General features: G+C 27.6%; 1 protein-coding gene across 1 annotated transcript in view; it reads right to left on the minus strand.

Annotated features, from left to right (window-relative positions):
- The window catches only part of LOC147806270 (uncharacterized), a 91,493-nt gene that overhangs the window by 4,727 nt on the left and 61,304 nt on the right, over positions 1-25,462 (minus strand). The window contains exon 7 of the mRNA XM_087169079.1: positions 5,732-5,815. Within this exon, the coding sequence (XP_087025205.1) occupies positions 5,732-5,815 (84 nt within the window). The remainder of the gene's footprint in view (positions 1-5,731; positions 5,816-25,462) is intronic.

The raw sequence follows: 25,462 nt of genomic DNA on the forward strand, positions 1-25,462 counted from the left end.
AAATCTAAATTTCTTCTACTACAGAACAAATTTTTATTTTCATTGTTACAATAATTATAAATATTTGTAAAATATAATGTATTTTATAGTATAGTATTTATATTAACAGAACAAAAATGTAATCGGTGTTATAAGAATTGATTACTCTTTCTGAATATTTATAATTAAGATTTTTTTTACAAATAGTGAAATCTGAATCTCTGTTATAGCAGACCAAATTGAAAGTTTTATTTTCAGATTAAAATACTATTTCTGAGCATTGATTATGAATACAATATTTTTCATAATTTTTAATCCACTGTATTTACCGTGCAAAATGTAATATACAATAAAGTAGTTGGCGTTATGAAAATAATTAGAATCAAATTGTTTTTGCGAAGGATCTGAATCAAGGTTGCATATTCACAGAGGTCAAAACAGCTGACTTTTAAAAATTGCTTTATGTTTTATTCATATGAGAACTTTTTTCATTAATTGGTATTATAGTGATCGAAATCAATAGAATGCACATGCGCATTTTCATTATTTCGACTCAACGCATGCTTGATTTCGCAAAACAAAAATCCCATGGAAGATTTCTTACTGAATTACCTTAGAAACTGCGTTGAGATCTGCAATTATCTCTAATTATTTCCTTGCGATTTCAAATCGATAAAATATTTCTTCACATCATCCGATTTGCTTTTTCTACGTCCTATCAAACGAACATATCAATGATAGACGTGTATGGAATCTTTAACGCTTTTAAAAAATGAATAAAAAAAAAATTGAAAAAATTAATGGGCTGGACCTTTTACAGAAATGGAAGAAGAAGCAAGGAAAAAAATTAGAACGTTCTGATGGTCATGTATTAGAACTAAAAGTGGGTCAATGTTTAAGATTTGCAGTATTATATCTTACTTTGCAGTCCATAATTTACTATTTAATATGGTTTTGACATATTAATATATTTTTAATGGAGATGTCTAAATCAAGATTCTTGAATATTGAAGAGGAAAAGATAAGGAGTAGTTTTTGTACTGATTACTTTAAAAAGTGACATTAAAGATCATTGAAAGTGTAGTAAATTAGATTTTGTGAATTCTCAGTCGTAAATACGTCAATAATACAGAAAAACAAAACGTTTTGTTTTATTTAATTTTTTTTTAAATGTCACTAATTCGTTGTTTTCATGTAAAGTGTTAAAAATGCATACTCGTTAAAATCTTTTTGCAAAATGGCTTTTATTAACTTTTGTTTTCTTCTTTAAAAATTAAGTTTTAAATGCAAGTCAAGTTTAGAAGAATCTATTAACTTTTTTTTCTTTAATTAGTTGCAAAAAACCATTGCTGAAATAATTGATGCGAGAATTAGCTGAAATAATTGATGTGAAGGATGTGAGAATTAGAGTTATTTTAAAATATGAGTAGAATAAAGAAGAATAGTAAATGAATAAATGGATGAATATAAATTAATGAAATAAATGAAATGACTGAATGGAATGAATGAATAAATGAAATGAAAGAATAAATGAATCAAGAATAGCTATTAGCTAAAAAATTTAATATAGCTAGCTAACAAATTGATGTATTAGATATTTTAAAAAAATTTTTGTTGGATAAAAATATTTATTTAATAGAAGTTTTTTTCAGTGTATGAGAAATTTGAAAGTGATTAAAAATGTACATGCTTAGTTAATATTCATGCTAGTAAAATGTAATTTTTATTTTAAAAGTTTGAAAATTTATATAACAATGATACTAGCTTAAAATTTTTCGTAAACCTACTACTTTTTTTTAAGATTAATTCTTGAAAATATGAGTTAAATGTTAGTGCAATTATAATTTTAAGAAACAGTAAAGCGTTGCCAAAAATTATCCATGTTCATTAAACATTTATTTTTTACTTAAATAAGAAAAAAATGAAACTTTCATTTATATTAAAGAAAGACACTAATTTATTTTTAAAATCAAATTATTTCTAAGTTAATACAAGATATTTATTGCTTATCATTTTTTTTTAAAAAAAAAAGCTGCTTCTTTGAAATTTAATGAGAGCAAATATTTTTCTCCCTTATGGTTACAATTTTTGTACTTCACATGTGTCAGTAATTCGAGATTTAATTATTGATAATGACATGACCCTAGTAAGCAAAATGTAACGCAGCAACTAGTGCTTAAAGAGACATAATTATTGAGAAAACTTGCTAAAACTGCACTCTTAAAAACAGTATTTAAAAGATTCTTATCTTCCACGGAAGGATGAGAACGAATAAAATAAAAAATAATAATAAATGCACATGCTAATATTTTATTAATGTTAGTAAAATGTAATTTTTATTTTAAAAGCATAAAAATTTAAATATCAATGACATTAAGATTGTAATTTCCAGAATTTAAGACTTTCCGTAAACGTATTGTTATTTTAAAATTGATTATTGACAATCCCAGTTGAGTGTTAATGTAATTACATTTCACGAAACCTTACAGCGTTGCCAAAAATATCCAAACAAACAACAACAAATCAAAATTTAATTTTAGAATGGAATTAGTTAATACCAGATATTTATCATTTTATCACTCTTAAAACGTCGTTTCTCTAAAATTTATAGAGAGAAAATTTTGAAATGCACTTTCAAATACAATTCTAAAACATGTTTACATCTTTTGTACTTTACCTGTGTTAATAATTAATTTATATTAACATGACCCTAGTAAACTAAATATAAATCTCTTAAAAAAAAACAACAACCAGTGTTTAAAGGGACATAATTACTAAGAAGACTCGCTAAAAGGCACTTTTAAAAACAGTCTTTAAAAGATTCTTAGCTTCTACGCATGGATGAAAACGAAAAAAAAAAAAAGAGATGAAAATGAAAAAAAAATGAGTTGAAAGTAAAAGAGGGAAAAAAAACTACTTTTAAAAGCAGTAAATAGCAAAAGTTAAACATCCTATTATAGCTCCCGACTCGGGGGTTCAAGTTAAAATAAAAACACAAAAAACCGGTTATTATGTAAATAACAGGTAAAAGGTCGAGGTGTTATATGGATTTTTTCTTCCCATCGCATGTAACAAGTAATAGAGGTATCTGCCAACAGCTGGTACTGTTAGTTCTCTTCAAAGAGTAAGGAAAAACTCATTAGTGGATGTTTGTTATGCTTCATCGCCAAAGAAACTAGTTAATTCATATTAAGGACTGCTAAAGTTCTTGCTTAACTGGCGATTATTATTTAATTTGCAGTTTGATCATCTTATTTTGACATTTGAATGGACGTTGGCGTTTCAATGGCGGCAAAATCAAGGTGAAGTTCGCCAGCTTTGACGTAATATTCTTAGAAATAATAATAAGAAAAACGAAAAACTATCTTTTGAGAAGTTTTAAAGAACTGCAATTTAAAAAGGCCAATGGTAGGATGTTTAGTCTTGGTGGAATCTTTATGCATGAAGAATTTTTTTGGGTTTCTTAAAACTATTATAAACTTTATTTCAAATTTTTTGAAATATAAAACTATGTTGTTTTTGAGGTAATTTATCAGCAAAATAACAAAAAATAGATACCTATTTGTCAACTATATAAGATGATTAAATAGATGATCTTAAAATGCTTTAAGATATCACTTACGGTTACATAAAAACATTTTTATATTTTTCCGTTTTTCACTGGAAACTTTACGTTTCATAGTTCAAATTACTTTTGTATCTTCAGATTCACGTCGGTCAAGTTTGGAAAATGGGTTCCCGTTTTTGAGTGCTCGAAACATGTCGACTTTTACTTTCAATTTGTACATTTTTGAAGCGATACTCATTAGTCAAGGACTACTTTTTTTATTTCGAATTTTCAGATAAGTTTTAATTGTTTCCTTCGCTTTTGCGCATGTTAATTACAGCTAAGCGAAAATTATTTTTTTTTTTTAAAGAAAAAGATACACATTTTTAATGACTCGAAATTGAATAGGTCATTCTGGTTTTTTTTTTTGTTTTGTTATTATCATATTTTTTGATATTTTTTTCTCCAATGAAAAAAAAAGAAAAAAAAATGATGTAAACTAACACAAGCATATAAAATTTTTATTTTTAATCTCTATAAAATGAAAACATTTTCTCACATTCTAACATGTAAATAAGAATTATAAATTTATATTTCTTGCTAAACAAGCTGTGCATATTTTTGATTACCAATTGATATATTTTATTGCCTATTTTTTTTAATAAAATGAATTCTTAATAATGGAACATAAAATTAGAAATTAATACAAGAACTGGAATTACTTAAATTTCAGTAAAATGAAGTTAATAATTTTTATTGCATGTTTTTATTTGCAACTAAAGTTGAATCAATTAATTATTAAACAGTCAATCAACATCAAATTAGTTAGCAAAATAAAAGATTTAACAACTTTTCGCTAAAACCTTTTTGCAAAAGTGAAGAAAAAATCGGCTTATATCTATACATCTAACGAAACACGAAAAGTTACAACCAATTGCGTTTAATAGGCAATATTAGAATAATTTTATTCTTATGTATAATTAATTCAATTCATACTAAATAGACGCCTTCTACATATAATAGTTATTCTAGTCTTAGAAAATTAAATTATTCTTATTGATGATGCTTGAGCTACTGAATTAAATAGTTCTCAAGTTTTGAAGTGTACTCATAAATTAATATGATAGCTGGTACAAATAAAACAATAATATGAAGCAGCTGACCACTGCTGATACGAGCCACTCCTCAAATCCAGCATCTAATTATATCACATCGATGACTTGTTGCCAATTTGCCAAGTGAAATGTTAATGTAAAAGAAGCCGTAAAAAAATAATGATAAAAAATCTTAATAATTCTAATTGATTCTTTTGCCATGATATGGATTAAACGTACCTGTCGTATAAAATTGAAAAAAATGAAAACAACAAAGTAAGGATGCTTATAAAGAGGAATTGATGTATGAGAATTGATTTTCATTTTTAATCAATTCAATAGGATTAATATGGTGACGAACTTGAATTTCAATGCACTTCCATTTCCAATCCAAAGGCAATGGAATAAATCCACTTCTTGATGGAACTACCAATCGAACTTCTGTCAAGCCCTACAGGGCTCACAATTTATTTCATTTATTCAATTCGAATTTCATAAGTAACTTTTTTTGATAGAGATACGCCCTTTAAACTTTTACTGTAGACTCATCATTCATTGAATGATTGTAATTGTATTTTTTTGTTGACGCAATGGTCTTAAATTCACAATCCTGATGAATTATTAATATGCTTTGATACTATGTGTGAACATTCTTTATCAGGTTAAGACAATCAGGTTTTGTTCTAAGGCCGAAAGCTTTTCACACATTCTTTGCTTCAAAATTAATTGAAGATATTTATGAGGAGCAAATCAATTTCCTATTTGGAAAGAAATAGTTTTAATTTTATGAATGCTATGAAGGTTAGAGTTAAGCAAATATCCCGGTGTTATAAACATTCTTTCAGAATAATAATTTAGGTTTTGGTCTCGTAAAATGTTCCTTGAAAAGATTTAGATTAGTTTTGGGGTTTTATGTATCTTTAAACTGATTTCAGAAGCAAGTACTATTTTTTTTTTAACTTGAAACTTTACTTTTTTAGTGAAACAAGAGTGATATTCAGACTTCAAAGATGACATTTTCTTAATAGATTAAATTTAAAAAGTGAGAAAAGTTAAATTACAATCATAATTTGCAAACAAATGTTTACAATTGAAATGAATTGGTTCTTACCTTCATGCGTTTTTAAATGTGCTCTTAAATTGCAAGCCAACGCAAACCGCTTATGACAGTGCTTGCAGGAATGTGGTTTATCACCTGAAAATAAAAATTACTTATATAACATTCAATGCAACGTTTCAGCAAACAATTTCTTTAAAATATAATTTATGTTTTGTAATATATTGGTTTATATTAAATAATACATAAGTTATTAATATATAATTCATGTTATTCATTGTAAGAAAATTACACAAACGATTCACATCGCCCCAATGGCTTCAAACGTATTCTTAGAAATTTGCTAGAATCATACCTCTTTTCAAACTACTAAAGCTGCATTTTAAAAACAAATGTTAGACAAAAGAATTTTCAGGAAAGTAATGATTTTCACATATTTAGTTATACATGAAATATATTCTCTATTAACTTATAACTATCTCTTCATTATTGTAGTTTAGTTTATTACTTATTTAAAATGTTTTTCGAAACTAGATTTTAACGAATCAGTTTGATTGAGTGAAACAAAGTACGAAGTATCCCATGTGTATAACATAATTTTGATATATCTATTAACTGTGTTAGGCGAATTATAATCCTTACAGTACCACTCAAAGATTTCAAAATTTTATGTTACACAGTCATTAAACCCCTCATAAATATTATATTTTATTCTAGTGTAAAAACCTATTTTGTAACACAATTTACCATATTCAGCAGAGTTATATATTAATTATTTCTTTCATCAAAAATATCCCCTTTCAAAATGATTACTTCTTATACTGGTACACATTTCCTTTAAAAGTTTTTTTAAAAAAACATGAACCCAAGGCTATTTAAATTAAATTGAATCACCTTCTCCTGCAGATGATTCGGACTTGTTAAATTTATATTCCTGATAGCTTGCTCAAATAATTTACTTAACACCATGTGTTTTTAGAAATGTTTCAATTAACACCATGTGTATTTTACAAATGTTTCAGCTCACACCATATGTATTTTACATATGATTCACTTAGCTTAGCACCATGTGTATTTGGCAAATTATTCATTCAACACAATGTGTATTTTACATAGTGCTCAAACTTATTATCATTCATAGTGATTAAAACTTAGCGCTAAAATTTTGTCTTTTTAACAACGTGGTGAATTATATATTTTGATTTTTTTTTTACAATTAGCATTTAATATCGAAGTGAATAAAAGTAATTTTTCAATAATAACTTCATGAATATTGAATTGAAGTAGTCTATATTGGCTGTTTTTGACAAAAAAAAAATTAAAGTAAAGCATGCATTATTTATAAAATACATCTTACTATTGCGTATGGTATGATTTTTTTGCGTCAAAATGAAGCCCAATGGATTAAAAAAGTAACCTTTCATCAATATGAATAAATATAAAACTAAACTTATATTTTCATGAATCAGATAAAGCCTTACAATACGTTAAATATATGTTTTCGAAATTTACATCAAAAGTAAGCTATAGACTTTAAATTATTTTATAATATTATCCTAACATCATTCCAGTTATTTACGCTTTTAATTCAAGATTGGAATGTCATATATTTCCTTTAAGTATCCTTATATATATATCCTTATATATTATGTTATTATATGTTATATATATATATATATATATATATATATATATATATATATATATATATATCTTTTACAACGAGGATACATTGTTTGGGAAAATTTTAAGAATATAAGGGTCAAATAAACTTTTACAAAAGACTAAATTTTTGCTCTAGTTTTTATTTGATTTGAAAAGCTTCTGTAAAACCTTACGGCAAAATTGAGACAGATTCTAGATCAGTAAAAAATAAAACTTAAAAATATTTATTGTGATTAACGTCTCTGATAAATATTTTCTTTCCTCGGATTTATTGTTTAAACCGAATAATATGTCATATAAGAAGCCAAGTAGGTTGACTTTGTGACCAAGTTAATCTTTTTTCTTGTTTTACCAGAGTACTCAGTGTTAAGACCTTAACAAAGAGCTGATATTTCGATAACACAATCAAAATCTTTCACGCCTTTCAGTTTAAAATAATAAAAAATAAAAATAATCCTTTGCTGTGACAAGTAAAATATGGTACCACGCCCCAATTTCGTAACATCTTCGACAAGGAAGAAGACTTTCAATGTTTTTCAAAGCAATGCCAAATGTACCCTCGAGGTTCGAAAACATAGCACACCGTGACTCTCTTGTTTTCTTGTGCTTTATATTTTTTCCTAAGCGAGAAAAATTCGTTTGTATTTCTTTCATTATTAAACGACGTATATAAGTCATAAGAATAAGTATTTTCAAACTTTTTTTTTTGTACATATATTGTTAACTTGGTTAATCTTTCTAACGTTGCCAATAAGTAATGTGGATTAAATATAACAAGTAGTGAAAATGAAAACTTCGTTACCTCATCAGGATCAGTATTTAATTAGTACTAGTATAAATTAACCTTTCTTTTTGATAGCGTCATGATATATTTAATATTTCTATCATGATTAAATATACAATATGAGATGAATATAGCGTGGCGTGTAACCTAGATAAGACTTTTTTTCTTATAAGAGAAAGTACTAATCAGTCGCAGACTAATCAGTCACTGACATCAGTTAAAATAATTTAGAAAATTATTCTAGCGTGATAAAGATTAGTTTATAATTAGTTTAATAGACTGACCGTGGTTAATCTATTAAAATAATAAATCGATATGATCGATATTTGTAAGCAACAAAAATAAAGTTTTTAATTATAAAGATATTTATATATAAAAAAAACTTTATTCCTATTACTCTAAGTAAAAAAACCCTCTTAAAATAAAGTTATTTTTTCACTTCTTATTATAATATAAAAAAAACGGTTTAGTTCATTCATTATTGAATAGAATTGAAAGTATGGTTTATTAAAACTAGGTCCAAAAAGGACATGCTTCGCCAAACACATGGTTTTATAGTTTATCAGGATAAGAATGTAAACAGCCGTAAAAACTAATACAGATAATACATTATTGTTCCAAACTTGATAAGTTAGTCTATAATTGTAGATTTATGGGTCTGTCATTACGTATAAATAATATGGAATGAAAAATTTCCAGTAGTATAAATTAAAGTTCATTATCATATAAAAGCAAGTATGTGGTCAATCTCAGGAATTATTGCAAATGAAACTTTTTCCAAGCTTTAGATTTCTATCTTTATGCATAAATATATGAACTAAACATAATAATAATTAAAGTAACTATTATTTTTTATCTCATCAGGATAAGTTAGAGTTATTATTCATGCTGTAAAAATAAAACAAAGTAAATAATCTTGAATTTTCTAGATAAATGCATTTATTCCGATCTTTAACAATTAACAATCGTGAATAAGATGTATGTAAAGAAGTTTTAATGTAAGTATTATGTTCTGTTTCTGGGGTAAATAAGGCAGCGTAAAAACGCTTTTTCTAGGGAAAATGCTGAGATTTCAATTTTTTTTATAATTGAGCCAAGCAACTAAGAGTTAATAAACATATTTATAAACGTTTTTTTTTAAATTTTTTATTTTTGAAAATTGGATCTAATTGCAACTAAAAAATTTTCATTCCTTCAATTCAAAAATTTTCAAAAAAATTTCACTGCAGTAGTTTATTTGGCAGGTTGCAGTATCTAAGCTGAAAGTTGATGTTACAGCAAAAAACCTGATAGTAAAGCTCTTTTTATTTTAAAATTATAAAAATTATTGAGGTCATGAAAGAATTACCTTGTACATATAAAAACAAGTATTGAAATGTTTTGCCCGAAACAGTTGCATTAAATAGTAGAGAAAAAAAATGTCAATCTCGTTTCTCAAATAATTTTAAGTGATGAAAATTAATCAAATTTATAGCTCATTTATTTTCTCCCATAACAAGAAAGTTACTCTTGAAAATACATGTTTATTATACAACAAGACCAAAGTATTTTCTTCACATATTTCTGCCTTAAAAGTCACATTTTGAAGGTTAAATAAATGTATCTATTTTCCGACAAGTCTGACAGCTCCATACATCATCAGATTATAAACCTAAAGTAGCCAATGTTGCTTCGATATCAGCCATATTTATCACCTTTAAAAGTACTTAACTTCCTGAGGTTAACAGAAGCTTGAAATATAACGTATCGTTAACATAACTTGAAGAAAAAATCCATCTCACTATGAAAATCAATATTTTCCGCCTATAACTTCGCAACAAACATTGTTATACTTCGTAATGAATTTTATTTTTTAACAACAGTTCGGAAAGTTAAAACTAATAAATCTACTTTAATTTTTCTTAAGAAATACTGAAAAATATTTTAAGTTTAGAAAGGAAAAATATAGGTTTGGAAAGAATACTAAAGTTATTTAATTTCATAATGCCTATAGCAATTTATTTGAAGGATACTTATCCCTTTGATTTAAAATAAACTGTAAAATGATTTATTAACGAATCGGCTTGATTTTAACAAAAGTTAATAAATAAATATTTATGTCTGAAATTGCTAATTTTTTTTTAATTATCTGCATTATTTACGAATAATTTACTTTAAAGAAATGCATAAATAATTTGATAATTAGTCTATTTTAAATGCATACGTTTGTCATTTAGGTTCATAATATTCATTTTTTTAATGGGTTCAATTTTTTTGAAAACAAACATTAAATATAATGATTTAAATAATATTTCTTAATTGCAAAATTATTTTATCCTTATAAGCGAAATATAACTATTTGGGAAGCCAATCAATAATTTAAGATACCAATCAATTTAAATAAATTTAAAGACTCAGATGTGCATAAAAGCATTTGTAATCATATTAAATATTTTACAACACTCAATTAATCAAATGTAAGTATGTATTGCTTAATTTTATATTTACATGTTCAAATTTCGTGATATTTACTACTGATGAGATTGTAATAATTTTTAAATATCACATTTTTAAATTGTTGCTGTTGTTGTGTCTATGGATACAGTGCTAGTGTAAAAATTAGAGTCCTCCAAAAGACTTGATAACAAGTCATAGAAGAGGGGTGCCATTTTTAAAGTTCATTTATTAAATAGCAAAATACAACAGCTTTGCTACTGAGTTAATTAATCAATCCTAAGTAACTTTTATCAAAACAATGAAAATAAAAAGCGCGAACGCTTGAAATTTTTTTCTCCAAACATAAAGAATTTTCTCTCCGAACCTTTTATAGGACTTTAGCAAGAAAACAAGATATAATCACAAGAATTCTGATTTTAACAACCAGTTAACAATGCAGGCTGCTTTGAAAGGTCACTATACAGTGCAAGAGGGGAAAAAAATCCAATTTTTACGCCACTATCCTCTGGGTCTATCATATGTATCTCAATCGCCATAAAACATTGGGGGACGCAGACAACAAAACCGCATAAAAAAGTACTATCTATAATCATCAACATACCATTTTGTACAAATCCTTTTAAAGAATTCTTCTGGGGTGAGGTGGAAAAAAAAAGACGACGCACCAACTCAACAAAATGCGCACTTCATCACTGTTTGCTTTTGTGTTCGTTGCTGTGGAATGTGTTATAACGAACAGAAAGCTTCGATCACAAAAGAAGGAAATACGCTTTTGCGGAGTATTAGGTTGGATTTGCTCTTGACTTGCGTGATATCGTCTATAGAGGGGTATATCACGTTTGACGCACCGACGCATACATCTTTGGATTGGTATTGAAAAACATTCTTAGATCATGTGTGTTCTGACATGGCTACAAGTCGCATGCCGGCTTGTAAGTACTATTAAATGTATGTCTGGTGTTTTGAGTTATGGCGCTAGAAAAAAATTTTTTTTTCCTTCGAAATGGATTCAAAGAAATCTTGGTTGAAGACTGAAGAAGACTGTCAATATGTTTTATGATTTCGAAACAAGATAAAAAGCACGTTTCGTAAGAAAATGGATTTATTTTTGAAAAAGGAAACATTTTTCATATTCCCCAGAAACATTTTCTTTTCCTTTGCATTAGTGTATATTTTGCTGAAATACTTTATTTTGGAAAGTATATAGGGCAGGTGTCAAAGTGAGTTGGGAAAATAAATTACTAATTTCTCTTCAATATTAGAAAGAAAAAATTTAAAACGTATTTTACATTTGACAGTTAAAATTTAAAATTTTTAAAAAGTAATTTAGGGTAAATTTTGAGAAAATTGTTCTTACCCGTATAAGTAAAATAAATTATTGAACTGAAATAAAAACATCAAAATTAAAGCAAACAAGGGTAGAGAAAAATAATACGTTATAGCCGTTTTAATGAATTAATAGAAATGAAAGGTAAAAATAAATGCATTATAAGACCTTTACAACTTTAAATATGCAGTGTAGAAACTACAAGCACTTTGGGTACATCATCTGTTATCATACATTTTACCGTAAAATATTATATTATAATTTTTACAGAAATATTTATTTAATTACAGTGATTTAGTGATTTTACGGTAATTATATTTGTACAAATTTTGTTAAATTAGTTTTTGTTTCATAACATGCTCTGGTAAAAATGGTATTTACTATAAAAAGAATTACCAGCATCTTGAGTATTGATACTTGTTATTTTAACTTGATTCGGAATTTTTTACTGTGTTTCGAAAATAATGTATATACTACCAATTTATAAACGTTAATAATGCATATATATACATATATATATAGTTATGATAAGAGAAAAAACATCCTTCATTTAATAGGTATATTTTAAATTCATTGTTGTTAAATTTTAATAATAATAATGATTTAAATTTGAAAAAAAAAACGAAATTTGTTGTGAAATATTTATAATTGTTTTAATAATCAATATGGTTTGAAAGATTTTATTTTTAATTCACTATGCTTTATTATGTAGAGCAAAATTAATACATAATGACATAACAAAACTCTTTAAAAAATAACATTTCGCAAGAAGACAATTTTAGAAGAAAACAAATATTTGACTTGGGTTTAAAGTATTAGTAGAGGAACCAGTTTAATTAATTCTGAAAGCTACGGGAAGCTGCGATTCTATGAATGAACGCTGAAAAAATTATTCAAGGAATCTCACTACTTTTTCCGCTACAGATTTTATAGTGATTCTGTATTAAATGGCTTCCTTTCATTCAAGATCTGCCATTGAAGTTTAACGTTTCCAGTTTGATTTTTCACAATAAAAAAAATAAAAAAACTTATTTCATGTTTTAAATTCCTTTTTCACTTTTAATGTGTTTAGCTGAGTAAAAAATACTCTAAGACTTAAACATTGTGAAAAATTCTTCATTTCATGATACCATTCTTCATAAAAAGTCATTTCTCAAATCTTTTATAAAAACAACTTTGACGTAGAATTTTTATAAAACATATTTTTCATAATTTTTTTTTCAAAATCGAAAAAATAATATATTTAACTTATCAATAATTTTTCGTTATCAAATACAGCGTGATTAATTCCTGCATTGAAAGTGACATCTCTCAAATGCGGCTCACTTCCAAATAATATTTTTTTTTAAATTTTGCATTTGTATTCTGTTATTTAGATCTAAAAGAAACAGTTATTCATCATTAAAATTTCCTTCATTTACAAAATTTTTATTTATAAAGTTTTAAATATGAATGGAAAAAAAATGTTTTCAAATTACCTTTTTTTTATTTATGTTTCAGTACAAATATTATTCCGACAGTCTTACAGATTTTTTTAAATAACTGTAAGACTGTTTTATTACACAATTAAAAAATGCCAAAAAACATTTTTGTTTGTAATTAAAGTGTCAGAGAAAATATATAAAAGGGATACCAACAGTCCTACTTCCGCTAAATGGTTAATATGGAATAATTATTTTTAATAAAAAAAGTATGAAATTTTTTTTCTTTTATTGTGAATATAAGTTTCTGAGAAAAACAAAGTTTTTGAAAGATTTAGCAGGCCAAAAATTTTTCAATTGGAAACTAATTTATTTCGTACATGAATAATTTTCAAAATTCGTGAAATATAATAGTCGAAAGTATCAAAATTAATAACTTAACCATTGATTTATTCCAGTACAAATCTATCATCAATACTTAACATATTAATCTTATCTGAATTATCATTTAACAAACTAGGGTATTATATATATTTAAATAAGGCTATTTGTTTGTTGAAAACTCCTTGATGTTTCTTTAGTTCAATAGGCTAATAAAACTAAACTCAGAGGCGCGACAGCCCGTAGAGGGCCAAGGCCTACTGTGCCCATCTCAGTTTTCTCGACCTTGGGCTCTGGGGTGCAGGAGCAGATATTCCGGTCAGGTGGTCAGTCGAACGCGGAACCCCCAGTGTTTAGTTCCTAAGCATGCTTGGTACTCCTTTATCGACCCACTGAAGGGATGAAAGGCTGACAATAGGCTAATTACCGCACATTTTTTATGCAATGTAAGACCTGTCTTTAATATATTAACTGATTTTCAGTTCAGAATTAAGAAATTGTTATAGTATTTTGAAAACATAGGAGATTAAATTCGAACCATTTATGTTCCATGTTTACCTGCTACGTTCTACTGAAAAAAATCGACCATTTAACTATTAAGGCTATTTCAACGGTGAAAAAAAATTTCTAAATACTCCTTGATATTTATTAACATCAATTTGGTGATTATAATTTTATTGTTAATTTTGCCAAAATTATTACCTAAGTGTTTCTATAAGAAGTACCGAATTTTTTTGTGTTGCTATAGAACTAGAAACACAGTGAACTCTATCATATTCTAATAGTTTTGTCCATACTCAGTGTAACTTAAAATGTTTTTCATATCTCTGTATGTGCATTTCTGTAAAAACATAAGTAACAAAATAAAGTAATAGCAAGATTTATATTTTTTTGTTTTTCTTTTTCAGGTGAAATCTCGAATTGGAAAACAACATTACCACAAATTAATTACTTCAGGGAGACAAAACATCCGCAAAAAGAAGTAGAAAAATAACACCCAAATACGAAGAAAAAAAGCAAAAAAATTGACCTCAATCGAACTAAAAGCCTAACAAATCACACAGTAAACATAACAAATGTCTCTACTTCTTAAAACGAACTCTAGGATTAAATGAGTTCACTCAATGCAATACATCACTAGCGAGTTAATCCTCTTGCAGTGGTCCTAATTTCTTTTTCCCTTCCCCAAGAGAAAATTTACATGAAAACAAACCTGAGTAAAGTTAAATAACCAGAAGTCGAAAAATCAAAACTCACTTTGGAGGAAAGGTAAGAAAAAAATAAATAAAAATAAACCCAAAGAACCTCTGTTGGGGGTAAGCTTCATTAAAGAAGGCGGTAGCTTGTTCTTAATCAACCGGGAGCGGCATAGTCTGTCACGAACTAGCATGATAAATCACGAATCACGCAGTGCACGGGTAGTTTCCCGTCCAAGATCATCCCCTCATCATCTACTAAAGCTACTACATTCTCATTACACACGAAGCTTCGTGCTGGGAACTGTATGAGTCTCGGAATTTTTTTATTATCGTTTTCACAGCAACCAGGTACAGAAGCAACCCCTAAATAGTACATCGTAGCACCCCACACTTAGCAAAGCTGTTCTTATGTACTTATCTAGTCAGAATCAATCGAGAACCCCCTTTTGAAGAGGGGCTTCTGATATTTTTTATTTCTTTTTTTGGGGTCGTGTTTTTAGTGCGTAGGTGCTTTACTGATGTTACTTATGAGTCGTGAAGTTGGTATTAGGGGTGTTATTTTCAGATTCGTGAGGTATGTTTGTGGGAAATTTGACCATTGTGCAATCTTTTGTAATGGGAATATGTGATATTTTTTTTTTATTTTTCCGTCCTACAAAGTATATTTTTATAGGGACTTTTCGTGCTTTTAAAATTAGGGAAAAAGGAAATGTAATAATATACCATAGAAGATAAGATTTCTCGAAAATTTTGTAACATTCTTCATAATATATCAAACCTAGACTTAGATTCTTTTCGAGATGAAAGTTGTGATGTAGCGAGTTTGACTGTGAAAGATAAGAAACACCAAATAATATGCATTTCTACGTAATGAAAGAATCTGAACTTATTAATATTTTTGAAACAAATCTGTCTGATGAATTAATATTTTCTGAAAGATTACGATTCCGTGGAATTTGCTTACCTCCAGTATAAATTTATCATTGAGTACTCTAAAAGAAACAACACAAGAAATTGGTACTAATTTAATTATGAAAAAGAGATTTAAAAAATTGATTCAGAAAATAATGTTTTAGCATTGATTTGATGAATTTTTTTTCTTTATTTTTTCGGTTAAAATTTGAAAAAGAATTTATTATTTCTTCAAATTATGGAGGGGAATTTAGATAACAAATAAAAAGTTTAAGAAAAGAAATTATTTCACAAGGGAAATATTTGAAGAACACAGTTTAAAAGTAGTAATCATAGCCAAATCTAACGATGATAATCAAATCTAACGCTTACATAATCTATTTTTCATTATAGCAATGATTCTAGAGCATGATAATTTCTAATTTTATGAATATTTGACCCGATGATTTATTTTATTAGTACGTATGGCTGGAATAATTATCCCAACAGATTAGGTAGCTCAATATGTCACAATCCGTTAGTTTTTAATTGTTTGATATTTGAGGATTTACCTAAGGATTTTATACTAATTATTTAATGCCAGAGGATATACTTGGTGATTTAATTCTATTTTTTTTATGCGTGAGAGGATATGACTGAGGATTTAAAACTTTAAGGTTCCTGAAGATTATGATTTCTATATTATGATTTCTGAATGAATAATATGAAGGAATATGAATAATTCTATAAATATGAATATGAATATTCTGTATGAATAATTTCTGAATAATGATTGGTTTAAGATTTCATAATTACTGATTTTATATTTCCAGATATTATTTTATGATTAACTTAAGACTTGTGTTATTAAAGTAAATAATTAAAAAAAAAAGTTATTTTCATTATGTCTTTCAAGTTGCAATGTATTTCTTTGTAGCACAAACTAATTATCATAAAAATCATCATTTTCATTTAAAAACTGCCACAACATTATTATTATAATATATTAACAATAGTAGCTAAAACATTTTTTAAAAAATTAATGCATGCATATGAAGCTTTCGTCATCCACTAGTGAACCTAATTGTACAAAACCACATTGTTTTTACTGTCTCATCGTGTGCCATCATTTAAACTAAAAAAAAACATTATCACCTTGAAATACTAGAGGATATTCCACCCACTCTATTATGCAGCACTTTCATTCACAAAAAATATGACACCCATAAAAGGGTGTTATGCCTAAACACTACTGTGATAGATGAGAAATATATGTCGTAGAAGGAAGAAGAAAAAAAACAAAGTGTTTCAAAACATTTCAAGAATTTACGGCTCATTTGATTTTCAAATTCATTTGAATGCTAGCCTTGGCAAACTTAATGATGAGTGGAGCAAATCGTGACACTTAGGAATGAAATAAGTATTTATATGGTAAAATAATCCCAACTTTCACCTAAAAACGTTAAATTTCAGAATTTGTAATGTTTTAATGTTTTGTAATTTGTAATGTTTTTCTTTATTGGAATCATTTATACTATTGTAATCTTTAGCAAAATTAGGGGGAGTCGCATATATCAATAATAATAAGGAGATAATAATAATGTAAGGGGAGGACATATATCAATAATGCTAAAACTGACCTTTTTCGATTTGTTTTTTCATTGAAACTACTCATGATATTGTTTTGAAATTTTTTGGGATATTTGAGATTATGTCAGTAATGAGCTGAAAATAATGTTTTAGCATTAATAAGAATTTTTTTTGAGTAAAAGATTTTTTTTATAATGCTTAAACTTTTTGAAAAAAAAATTAAAAGTTCACAGTTTATATATTTTTTAAGAAAAATCTACCACATACATGTATTAACAGTTGTCACAGTGTAAACATATATAGGTAAATATTCTGTGCAAAAAAAAAAAAAAAACTGAAGGGATATATTGCTTAGACGCTGAGAAAAGGGTACATCGAAAAAGGTCAGTTCAAGCATTATTGGTATATGCCCCACTGACACCCCTTAATCGCTTTCTGTGGATAGCTAGATGTTTCAATAGGTACTTTTAAAAATACCCTGACTTTGACTATAGTTAGACTAAAAAAATTTTGATGATGTAATTATATTTTACTTTATAACCGTCGTTGAACAGCAGACTCATTTTTTGGGTTTACGACTACTAATGTTTAACTACACTGCCTAGTAATTTTGTACCTAATCCAGAAGACAAGGGGACTTCTGGATCATTATTGGGAGAATTTTGCTTTCGTGGTGATCTTTTTGATGGAACTAACCCGCATTTGCGTTACAAGGAAAGGGAAACCTCGAAATCCTCCCACGGTTAGCCTGATCGGTCTACTACTGAGGACTTTACGTCAGTACTTTGGTCGGTGCAAGCCGGATGCGGAATTCGTATCTATCAGCCATTACTGATCGAACCCGGTTCACCTGATTTTACGTTGAACGCTCTATCGCCTGAGTCCTCACGGATCTATATCTATAAGATTTATCCCAGTGTTTCCATAGATTAGTTTTTATATTATTTGCTTTTATTTCAATATTTATTTTAGTTAAGATAAAGCGTTAAATTGGAACCTAAAATTTCTGACACATAACAAGTGTTTTTTTTTGTTTTTTTTTTTGTTAATTAAAATTATCAATGATACTTCGGGTAGTTACTTTCTATTCTTTGTAAGAGTTAAATTTTAGACTTTAGAAAAAGAAACATAAATTTTTTTAGAGATATTTATAAATTTTGCTCATGTTGAATACGCAATGTTAAATAAGTTTGTGTGATAAAACTGACAACCCTTTATATTTTCGTAAGCAGTGAAAAAGTTAAAATAAATAAATAAAAAGTTTTATTTTAATTGCAAGAAACAGCTTTTTCCATACAAATGTGTTAATACATTGTGCTGTTTTGATATTTATTTTGTAGATATGCGTATAAATTTTTATGTTATCACGTAATCAAACTATGTACACAATAAATCAGATATTTTTAGTCCTAATAAAAAAATATGAGCAAATATAAGTCAATATGTTGTATAGATTTTCAAAAATAGTAAATTTTTTGACAAGTTAAAATTTAATTACGTAGCATTAGTTACAAAGATATGATTAGTTTTTCTGGGTTTAATTAAATATAAAACAACGATTAAACTAATTATTATTTTTTAAAAAAAAATTTGATTTTAAGATTTTGCCATACATACAGTGCCGGATTAAGCGTACACGGGGCCCTAGACCATTCAAATTTTTGGGGCCCTTAGATAAAAAAATTTTTCTCGTATATTTTTTATTCATTCAAATATAAAAGTATTTATGTATCGTTTCATTTAAGAAAGCATACTTAAAATAAAAATAAATAATAATAATTTAAATTTTACTTTATTTTGTTAAATTAGAACTAAAAAATAATCATGACATTTTATAATCATAACATATATATTTAAATTTTTTTTTTAAATCATTGTTTTTCGTAATTTTTTAAATTTTTTTCTCCTAAAAATCCATTTTAAGGGGGCCCCTAATCATTGGGGGCCCCAGGCCATGGCCTAGTCTGGCCTAATGGGGAATCCGACACCGCATACATAAATCGATTTGCTTAACATAATATTTTCTTATTACCTGTGAGGCAATTTACTTGGTAGTTGTGATACTATGCCAAATGGTTTAAAGACTTTTTTCTTTTAATTTTGAAAACGTATCTGTAATAAATATAACTATGCTGCAAGTTTTCTGAAGTTTACGAACTGAAACATTTAGGGAAAGTTTAATAACTTAATCATTTTTATTCTTACCCTATAATTTTGTTTCAAATAATATAAAATTTTGTATAATTTATTTATTTAAACAGCGATTACCGCATTTGATTAGAAAATGTAGTAAATATTGATCTTTAAGAAAATATTAAGGTTAAACAAAGATGCATTAGCCTTGTAGAATTTCGGAACTTCACGCCTTTGTTACCACTCACTCTAAACTCATTATCATTAAGAATTCATTAATATATCGGTGTTGATTAATGAGTTAGGGTAAGAACTACCCTGTCACGTGATAATTAAAACACAACAACCTTTTGGCAATCCGTGCTGATCGCGTCAATTAAGCAAATTCTAGAGACACAATAGGTGGGTATACCTGTGACGTCATCAGGGAGGTATCGCGACAATTGCAGCGAAAATCGAGGTTCGCAGGTGCTAGACACCAAAATGACAAAAAAAGACAACAAGGCAAACAGAGTTGCATTACCTAACAAACTGAGGGCGGTTTTCCAAACCGCCCAAAAATGCTCCCATAGCAGCAAGGGAATACCCCCTCCGCCCTGAAGAATGCAGCCAGGGCGTAAGGCGAGGGTTGCCCCCGCATTTTGGGCCGTACCGGTGAGGCCCATCCGTTATATGGAGGTCACACTGACATGAACCATGACCTTTTATATGGTACAATTCTGAGTCACTATGTAACAATATTAGAAATGGATGAGTTAAATAAAATCGCTAGAGTTAACGAACTCGATCCTATCCAAGATACGATACACTTATCTCTTGAATTATTATGTCATGTTTTAAATACAATTAAAAAGAAAATTCAAGAAAAAAGGGACTTGACTTGGTAGAAATTTCGATTGACATTTAAAATATATTTTTTATGAACTTTCTGAGGATATGTCAAATGTTACGAACTGTTAAACTCATTGTTATTATCCACGGGTTTAATCATGAATGGAATATTTGGGATTATGAAAACTTGCAGAATTTTATTTTTAAGTGTAATGTTAGATTGGGGAAATGCTAAAATGAATCTGTTAGAAGTTTATAAACATTGATTACTCAATTAATTCCTTTCAAGTGATTATGTAAAGTACAAAAATATTCCATTCAGTCTGGAGGATATTTGCAACAAGTTTAATACACTGAGAAAAAAGTATGGTAAAAACTATCAGAATATGGTAAAATTTACTGTTTTTCTGGCTCTATGGACGCACAAAAAATCTCGGTTATTTTTACAATTGTTTTTTTTTTTAAATTAGCAATTTATAATCTTATAATATGATAAAGTCCGGCAGATGTGGTAAAATTTAGTAATTTTGTTATGATACCTTAAAGCATGACATAAAAGTCCTTTATTCGGTTAGATTTAAGTTTCAATTTTGTATTTGTTTACTAAATGTGTCGGATATGTACCCAAAGTGTCGGAACTTTTTACCTGCAATTTAATTCGGAATTTTTTGCATCGTGCTGCAACGCTTTGTCAAAAACAAAACTATGACGCGATTTTGGAGCGTTTCAGAAGCTTTTCATGTTATACTTATGACTACAGAAATTCAATTTATCCATAAAATAAAATCATGGCATTTTTTGCTTAAATGAATATGAGATCTTTCATATAATATCAAATTTTTTTAAACTATTTGAAACAATTATCATAACTACGTTCTAAAGCAAAAACTGGAGTTCAACAATACTTGTAAATAAAAGAACAAAAAAAAGTATTAATTAAAACACGTGTCGAAGGAAATCGATGTTTTAAAATTGTTTCATTAATTTGATACTAATGTTGCGTGTCTAATTTGAAAAATTAAAACCTTTTTTTAAGGCACGCAAGGCCTTGGCCTTATTAAATAAAAAATAGCCTTTCACTATCATTCAAACTGAAGTAAAAAACAAATATGAACAACTTAAATCTTATTAGTATTAGTTCACTGGAACTGTTGCGGTATGCAACTTTGTGAAAAAAGCAGTTCACTGCAAACAAAAATGCAAATATATTCTATTATTTGTGCTTAAAAAAATTCGGCACCAAGAGATGATTAATTTTTAATCATAGACATTCATCAAGGCGAGTGTCAAAAAAAATTTAAAAAAATGTTGAAAGAAATAGGCCAAGAAAAAATCAAAAAGTGTTAAAAGTTAAAATATCGTTCTTTCCAGTTTCGATTTGAATAATACCAGACTTAGTTTTGCATACAAAGTACACTTTAACAAGATTTTGTTTTTTGTTTATGGAAGGTGTGGTTAAAGCTAACGATTGACATCTCATTTGTAATTCATGATGAGTTCGCTTGATCGATTACAACTAGGTTTAAACGCGAGTAAAAAGTAGTTATTCTATAGTAATATGTCTTATAGCAGTAATAATTGTCAGCAGAGAGGTTTTCAAAAGGGACTAATGAAGTAAAAATTCAAATTGAAACAGTTTAAATGTTGTTTATTATTAGTTTACAATATAACTATGAAGATATGAAAGTAGAAAAACGCAGAACTTTCCTTTAGATAATGTTAAAAGAAACTTCTTATGGTGAAGGAAATAGTTTTTATTATAAAATTTTTCACATTAATTTTTATTGTGTATATCGCACATTTATTTTCATTTAATTCGTCACAAATATACGTTTTTAGTTTGAAAATACTCTAATTATAAAACCAAAAATTTCGGATTTTAAATCCTTTTGTCTGAAATTATACTGGGATTTATGTCACCGTTTAAACGACTCAGTTCAAAAGCTTATAAAATGAACTGAAGTATTCCCAGAACAGTCTATCGTAGAACAAGAGGTTAATGAAGTTCAAGGCTTCGCGATTTCGCGACCAACCGCATCATCGTCCTAATATAGTCAACATTGTGCACCGACCGTCTTTACTTTTCAGGCAAGCTGGTATCCTTCCACCTGAAGCTTCAAGTCTCCATTCGGGATCGAACCCCAATCTTTCCCTCCTTAGAGTCATTGCGACTCCTGCAAACCTTATGAACGTATCAATAATTTTTTTACGTGTTTACGTTTTAAAATGCTGATATTGTTAAAATTTCAATTATTTTTGAAGTGTAAGTAATCATCTAAAACAAATTATTCAGTTTATAACATTTCAGAATGATAAATTTTATTTAAACATTCATATTTTGTTGGAAGAGTGAAATATCACTATATTGTACTAGAAGCAAATACTATTAAATTGACGAAGTGTAAATAATTATCTAAAACAAATTATTCAGTTTATAACATTTCAGAATGATAAATTTTATTTAAACATTCATATTTTGTTGGGAGAGTGAAATATCACTATATTGTACTAGAAGCAAATACTATTAAATTGAAAAAGTTTATTAGCATTATTATATGTGATACTTTCCCAAGTAATAGAAATATGATTAAAGCTATGATTTACATTAAAATTGTTTTCCATGCGTCACAGCTTATTAATTTTAATGAAGTGTTACCTATTAAAACGCATTAATCCAAAATGTAATAAACTATAACCTCGAACTTCTTCCGTATAAGAAAATATAAATAACAATTTGAAAGAAAAAATAACAAAGAAAAAGCTTTATATTAAATGTCCCCGAGGCCTTTTCCGCACCCGTAAAAAAATAGCATTATCCCATGTGTGAAGACGGGACCAGCTCGGATCTAATTACATCGTTGACCATCCCCTGGACAAACGGGAAGAGCCCGTCCCTAAGATTCGGAATTAATTTTTTAGCCCGCGGAAATGTCTGCTTTTAAGAGGGGGTGGCGCACTCTAAACTTGTTCCGCGTTCCCCATCAAAACATATGGTCAACGCAATCCGCCTACAACTATTAACTGACACCTGTTGAATGAAGGTGCATTACGCCATGAAAAAGGGCATAATTCTACGAAACAAGGGGGTCGTTTCCATATTTTGAAAAATATAGATAAAAATGGTAAACTATATTGGTGAATTACTGCAACTAGTATATGAGAAACGTGCTAATTTGAATGTTAAGAAACATTTTGTTTTAAAATTATGAATAATTAGTTTATAAATTAACTATGAATAGTGAGTTAATAAATACATTATAAATAATGAGAGGAAAAATAAATATGAATGTAGTTGTTTATTGAACTATAACTAAGGTGAAATTATATTTTTATGACACCATATTGTTTCCTTTTAATGTTGATTTTAAGACATTTTTTATAGATTCGCTTTTCTTAACTTTAACTTTTTTAAAATTAAAATAACAATTTTTTTTAAATTAAAACAACAAACAACGTAATCATTTTGAAATTAACGTAACTAAATTTTATTTTTGTTATTTTAAACTATTTAAGCAAGTTTTATAACTATTTACCTATAAAACTATTTATAAATTAATAAATCATAATAAATACTATTAATATTATTAATAAATAAATAGTATTATTAAATAGTATTAATATAATTTCTTTTTCCAAATTACCAAATGATGTTAAATTTTAAGAGTTTCTTACTCAACTATGTTCAAAGTGTTGTTTTTATATAGTAGAATATTAAATTAAAACTCAGTATTATTTTTAATATTTGGTATTCACTATTTAGTATTTACACAATAAAAATAAAGCAAATAAAAAATGTAACGATGATTATTTTACAAAATGATCTAACGCTTTTTACTACATTATAAGAAAATCCGGATAAAATTGCCTTGAAAAGTTCAGGCAATTTGAGTGCATGTACTTTACGGAACAAAATGTATGATATACCGTAAATTTTCCAGTAATATTTTCTGTAAATCACTAACTCGCTGTAATTAAATAAATTCTATTGTAAAAATTACGGTGTAAAATTTTATGGCAAAAATAGATTTTACCGAAAATGGATTTTACGGATGCTGCAATCAGAGTACGGTACTTTTTTGCCGTAATCCTATCCGGAACTTTCAAGGGTGTACGTCCCCTTTAATTGTATGAAGAAAAAAAAGCAATCTTCGTAGTCTGTCATTCATTCTCTCATATTTCTGGAAATCTCTGTTGCCATCAATTTTTAGATAAAAGCATGGAAATAATTGTTCATCTTTCATTCGCTCACTTGATCTAGGTTAAAATAGAAGAGGACACCATCTGCTTTGCGGTTTATTTCCTTATAAAAGAAATAATATAAGTGTTTCGCGTTTTTTTTTTCTCTATATCTTTTTAAGAATAGAAGTTACTCATCAAAAAATTTGTCAACTACCATGTGCACAACGTCGTTATTTCGAATCTCATGCGTGACGAGTTCGTGGAGGTTGTTCCTCTTCGTGTATTATCACTGAACAGATCTGATTATCGAATGTTTTTATGAGATTGTATTACTCAGTTATTAAGATTTCAAATTAATTTATTGATTGATAAAAATTATCGTTTCTATCAGAGAATTTTTTGAATACTGGGTTTTATTTTTTTCCTATTTCATGTATATTTCCAGCAATTTGTTTTCTGAAAATTTGCTTAGATATTTATGTAATAACAGAAATACATATTTTATAATGTTCTACCATCCTGTTAACTTTTATTTTGTATTACAATAGGATGTATTGAGTACACTGTAAGAAATTGTACGCTTCAAAAAATTGTACAGATCAAATTAGGGTAAAAAGTGCGTTGTAAGATCATATGGTAAAAATGTATTTTACGGATGATACAGATTAAGTACTTTGATCCGGAATTTTTTACAGAGCATAAGATTTACAAAACCAAAAACTAAGATGCACATACTTAGAATATGCGGCGATTGTTATTAGAAATTTTGCTTTTTTTCGGTACTTAACGCAGGAAGAGATTATTAGATTAGATTAAGAGATAAGAGTAAATCAGTTCGCTGGTTGATTTCTCTAATGAAAATATGGCAGTCAGTTACTCAACCACGAACTATAGACAAATCAAACTAAGCTGAAATTGTTACTCGACGAGATGTTATTGTTATTTCTT

Source organism: Parasteatoda tepidariorum, chromosome 8, assembly GCF_982258835.1.
Source record: "Parasteatoda tepidariorum strain Cologne lab strain chromosome 8, Ptep-v5.0, whole genome shotgun sequence".
Taxonomy (NCBI): domain Eukaryota; kingdom Metazoa; phylum Arthropoda; class Arachnida; order Araneae; family Theridiidae; genus Parasteatoda; species Parasteatoda tepidariorum.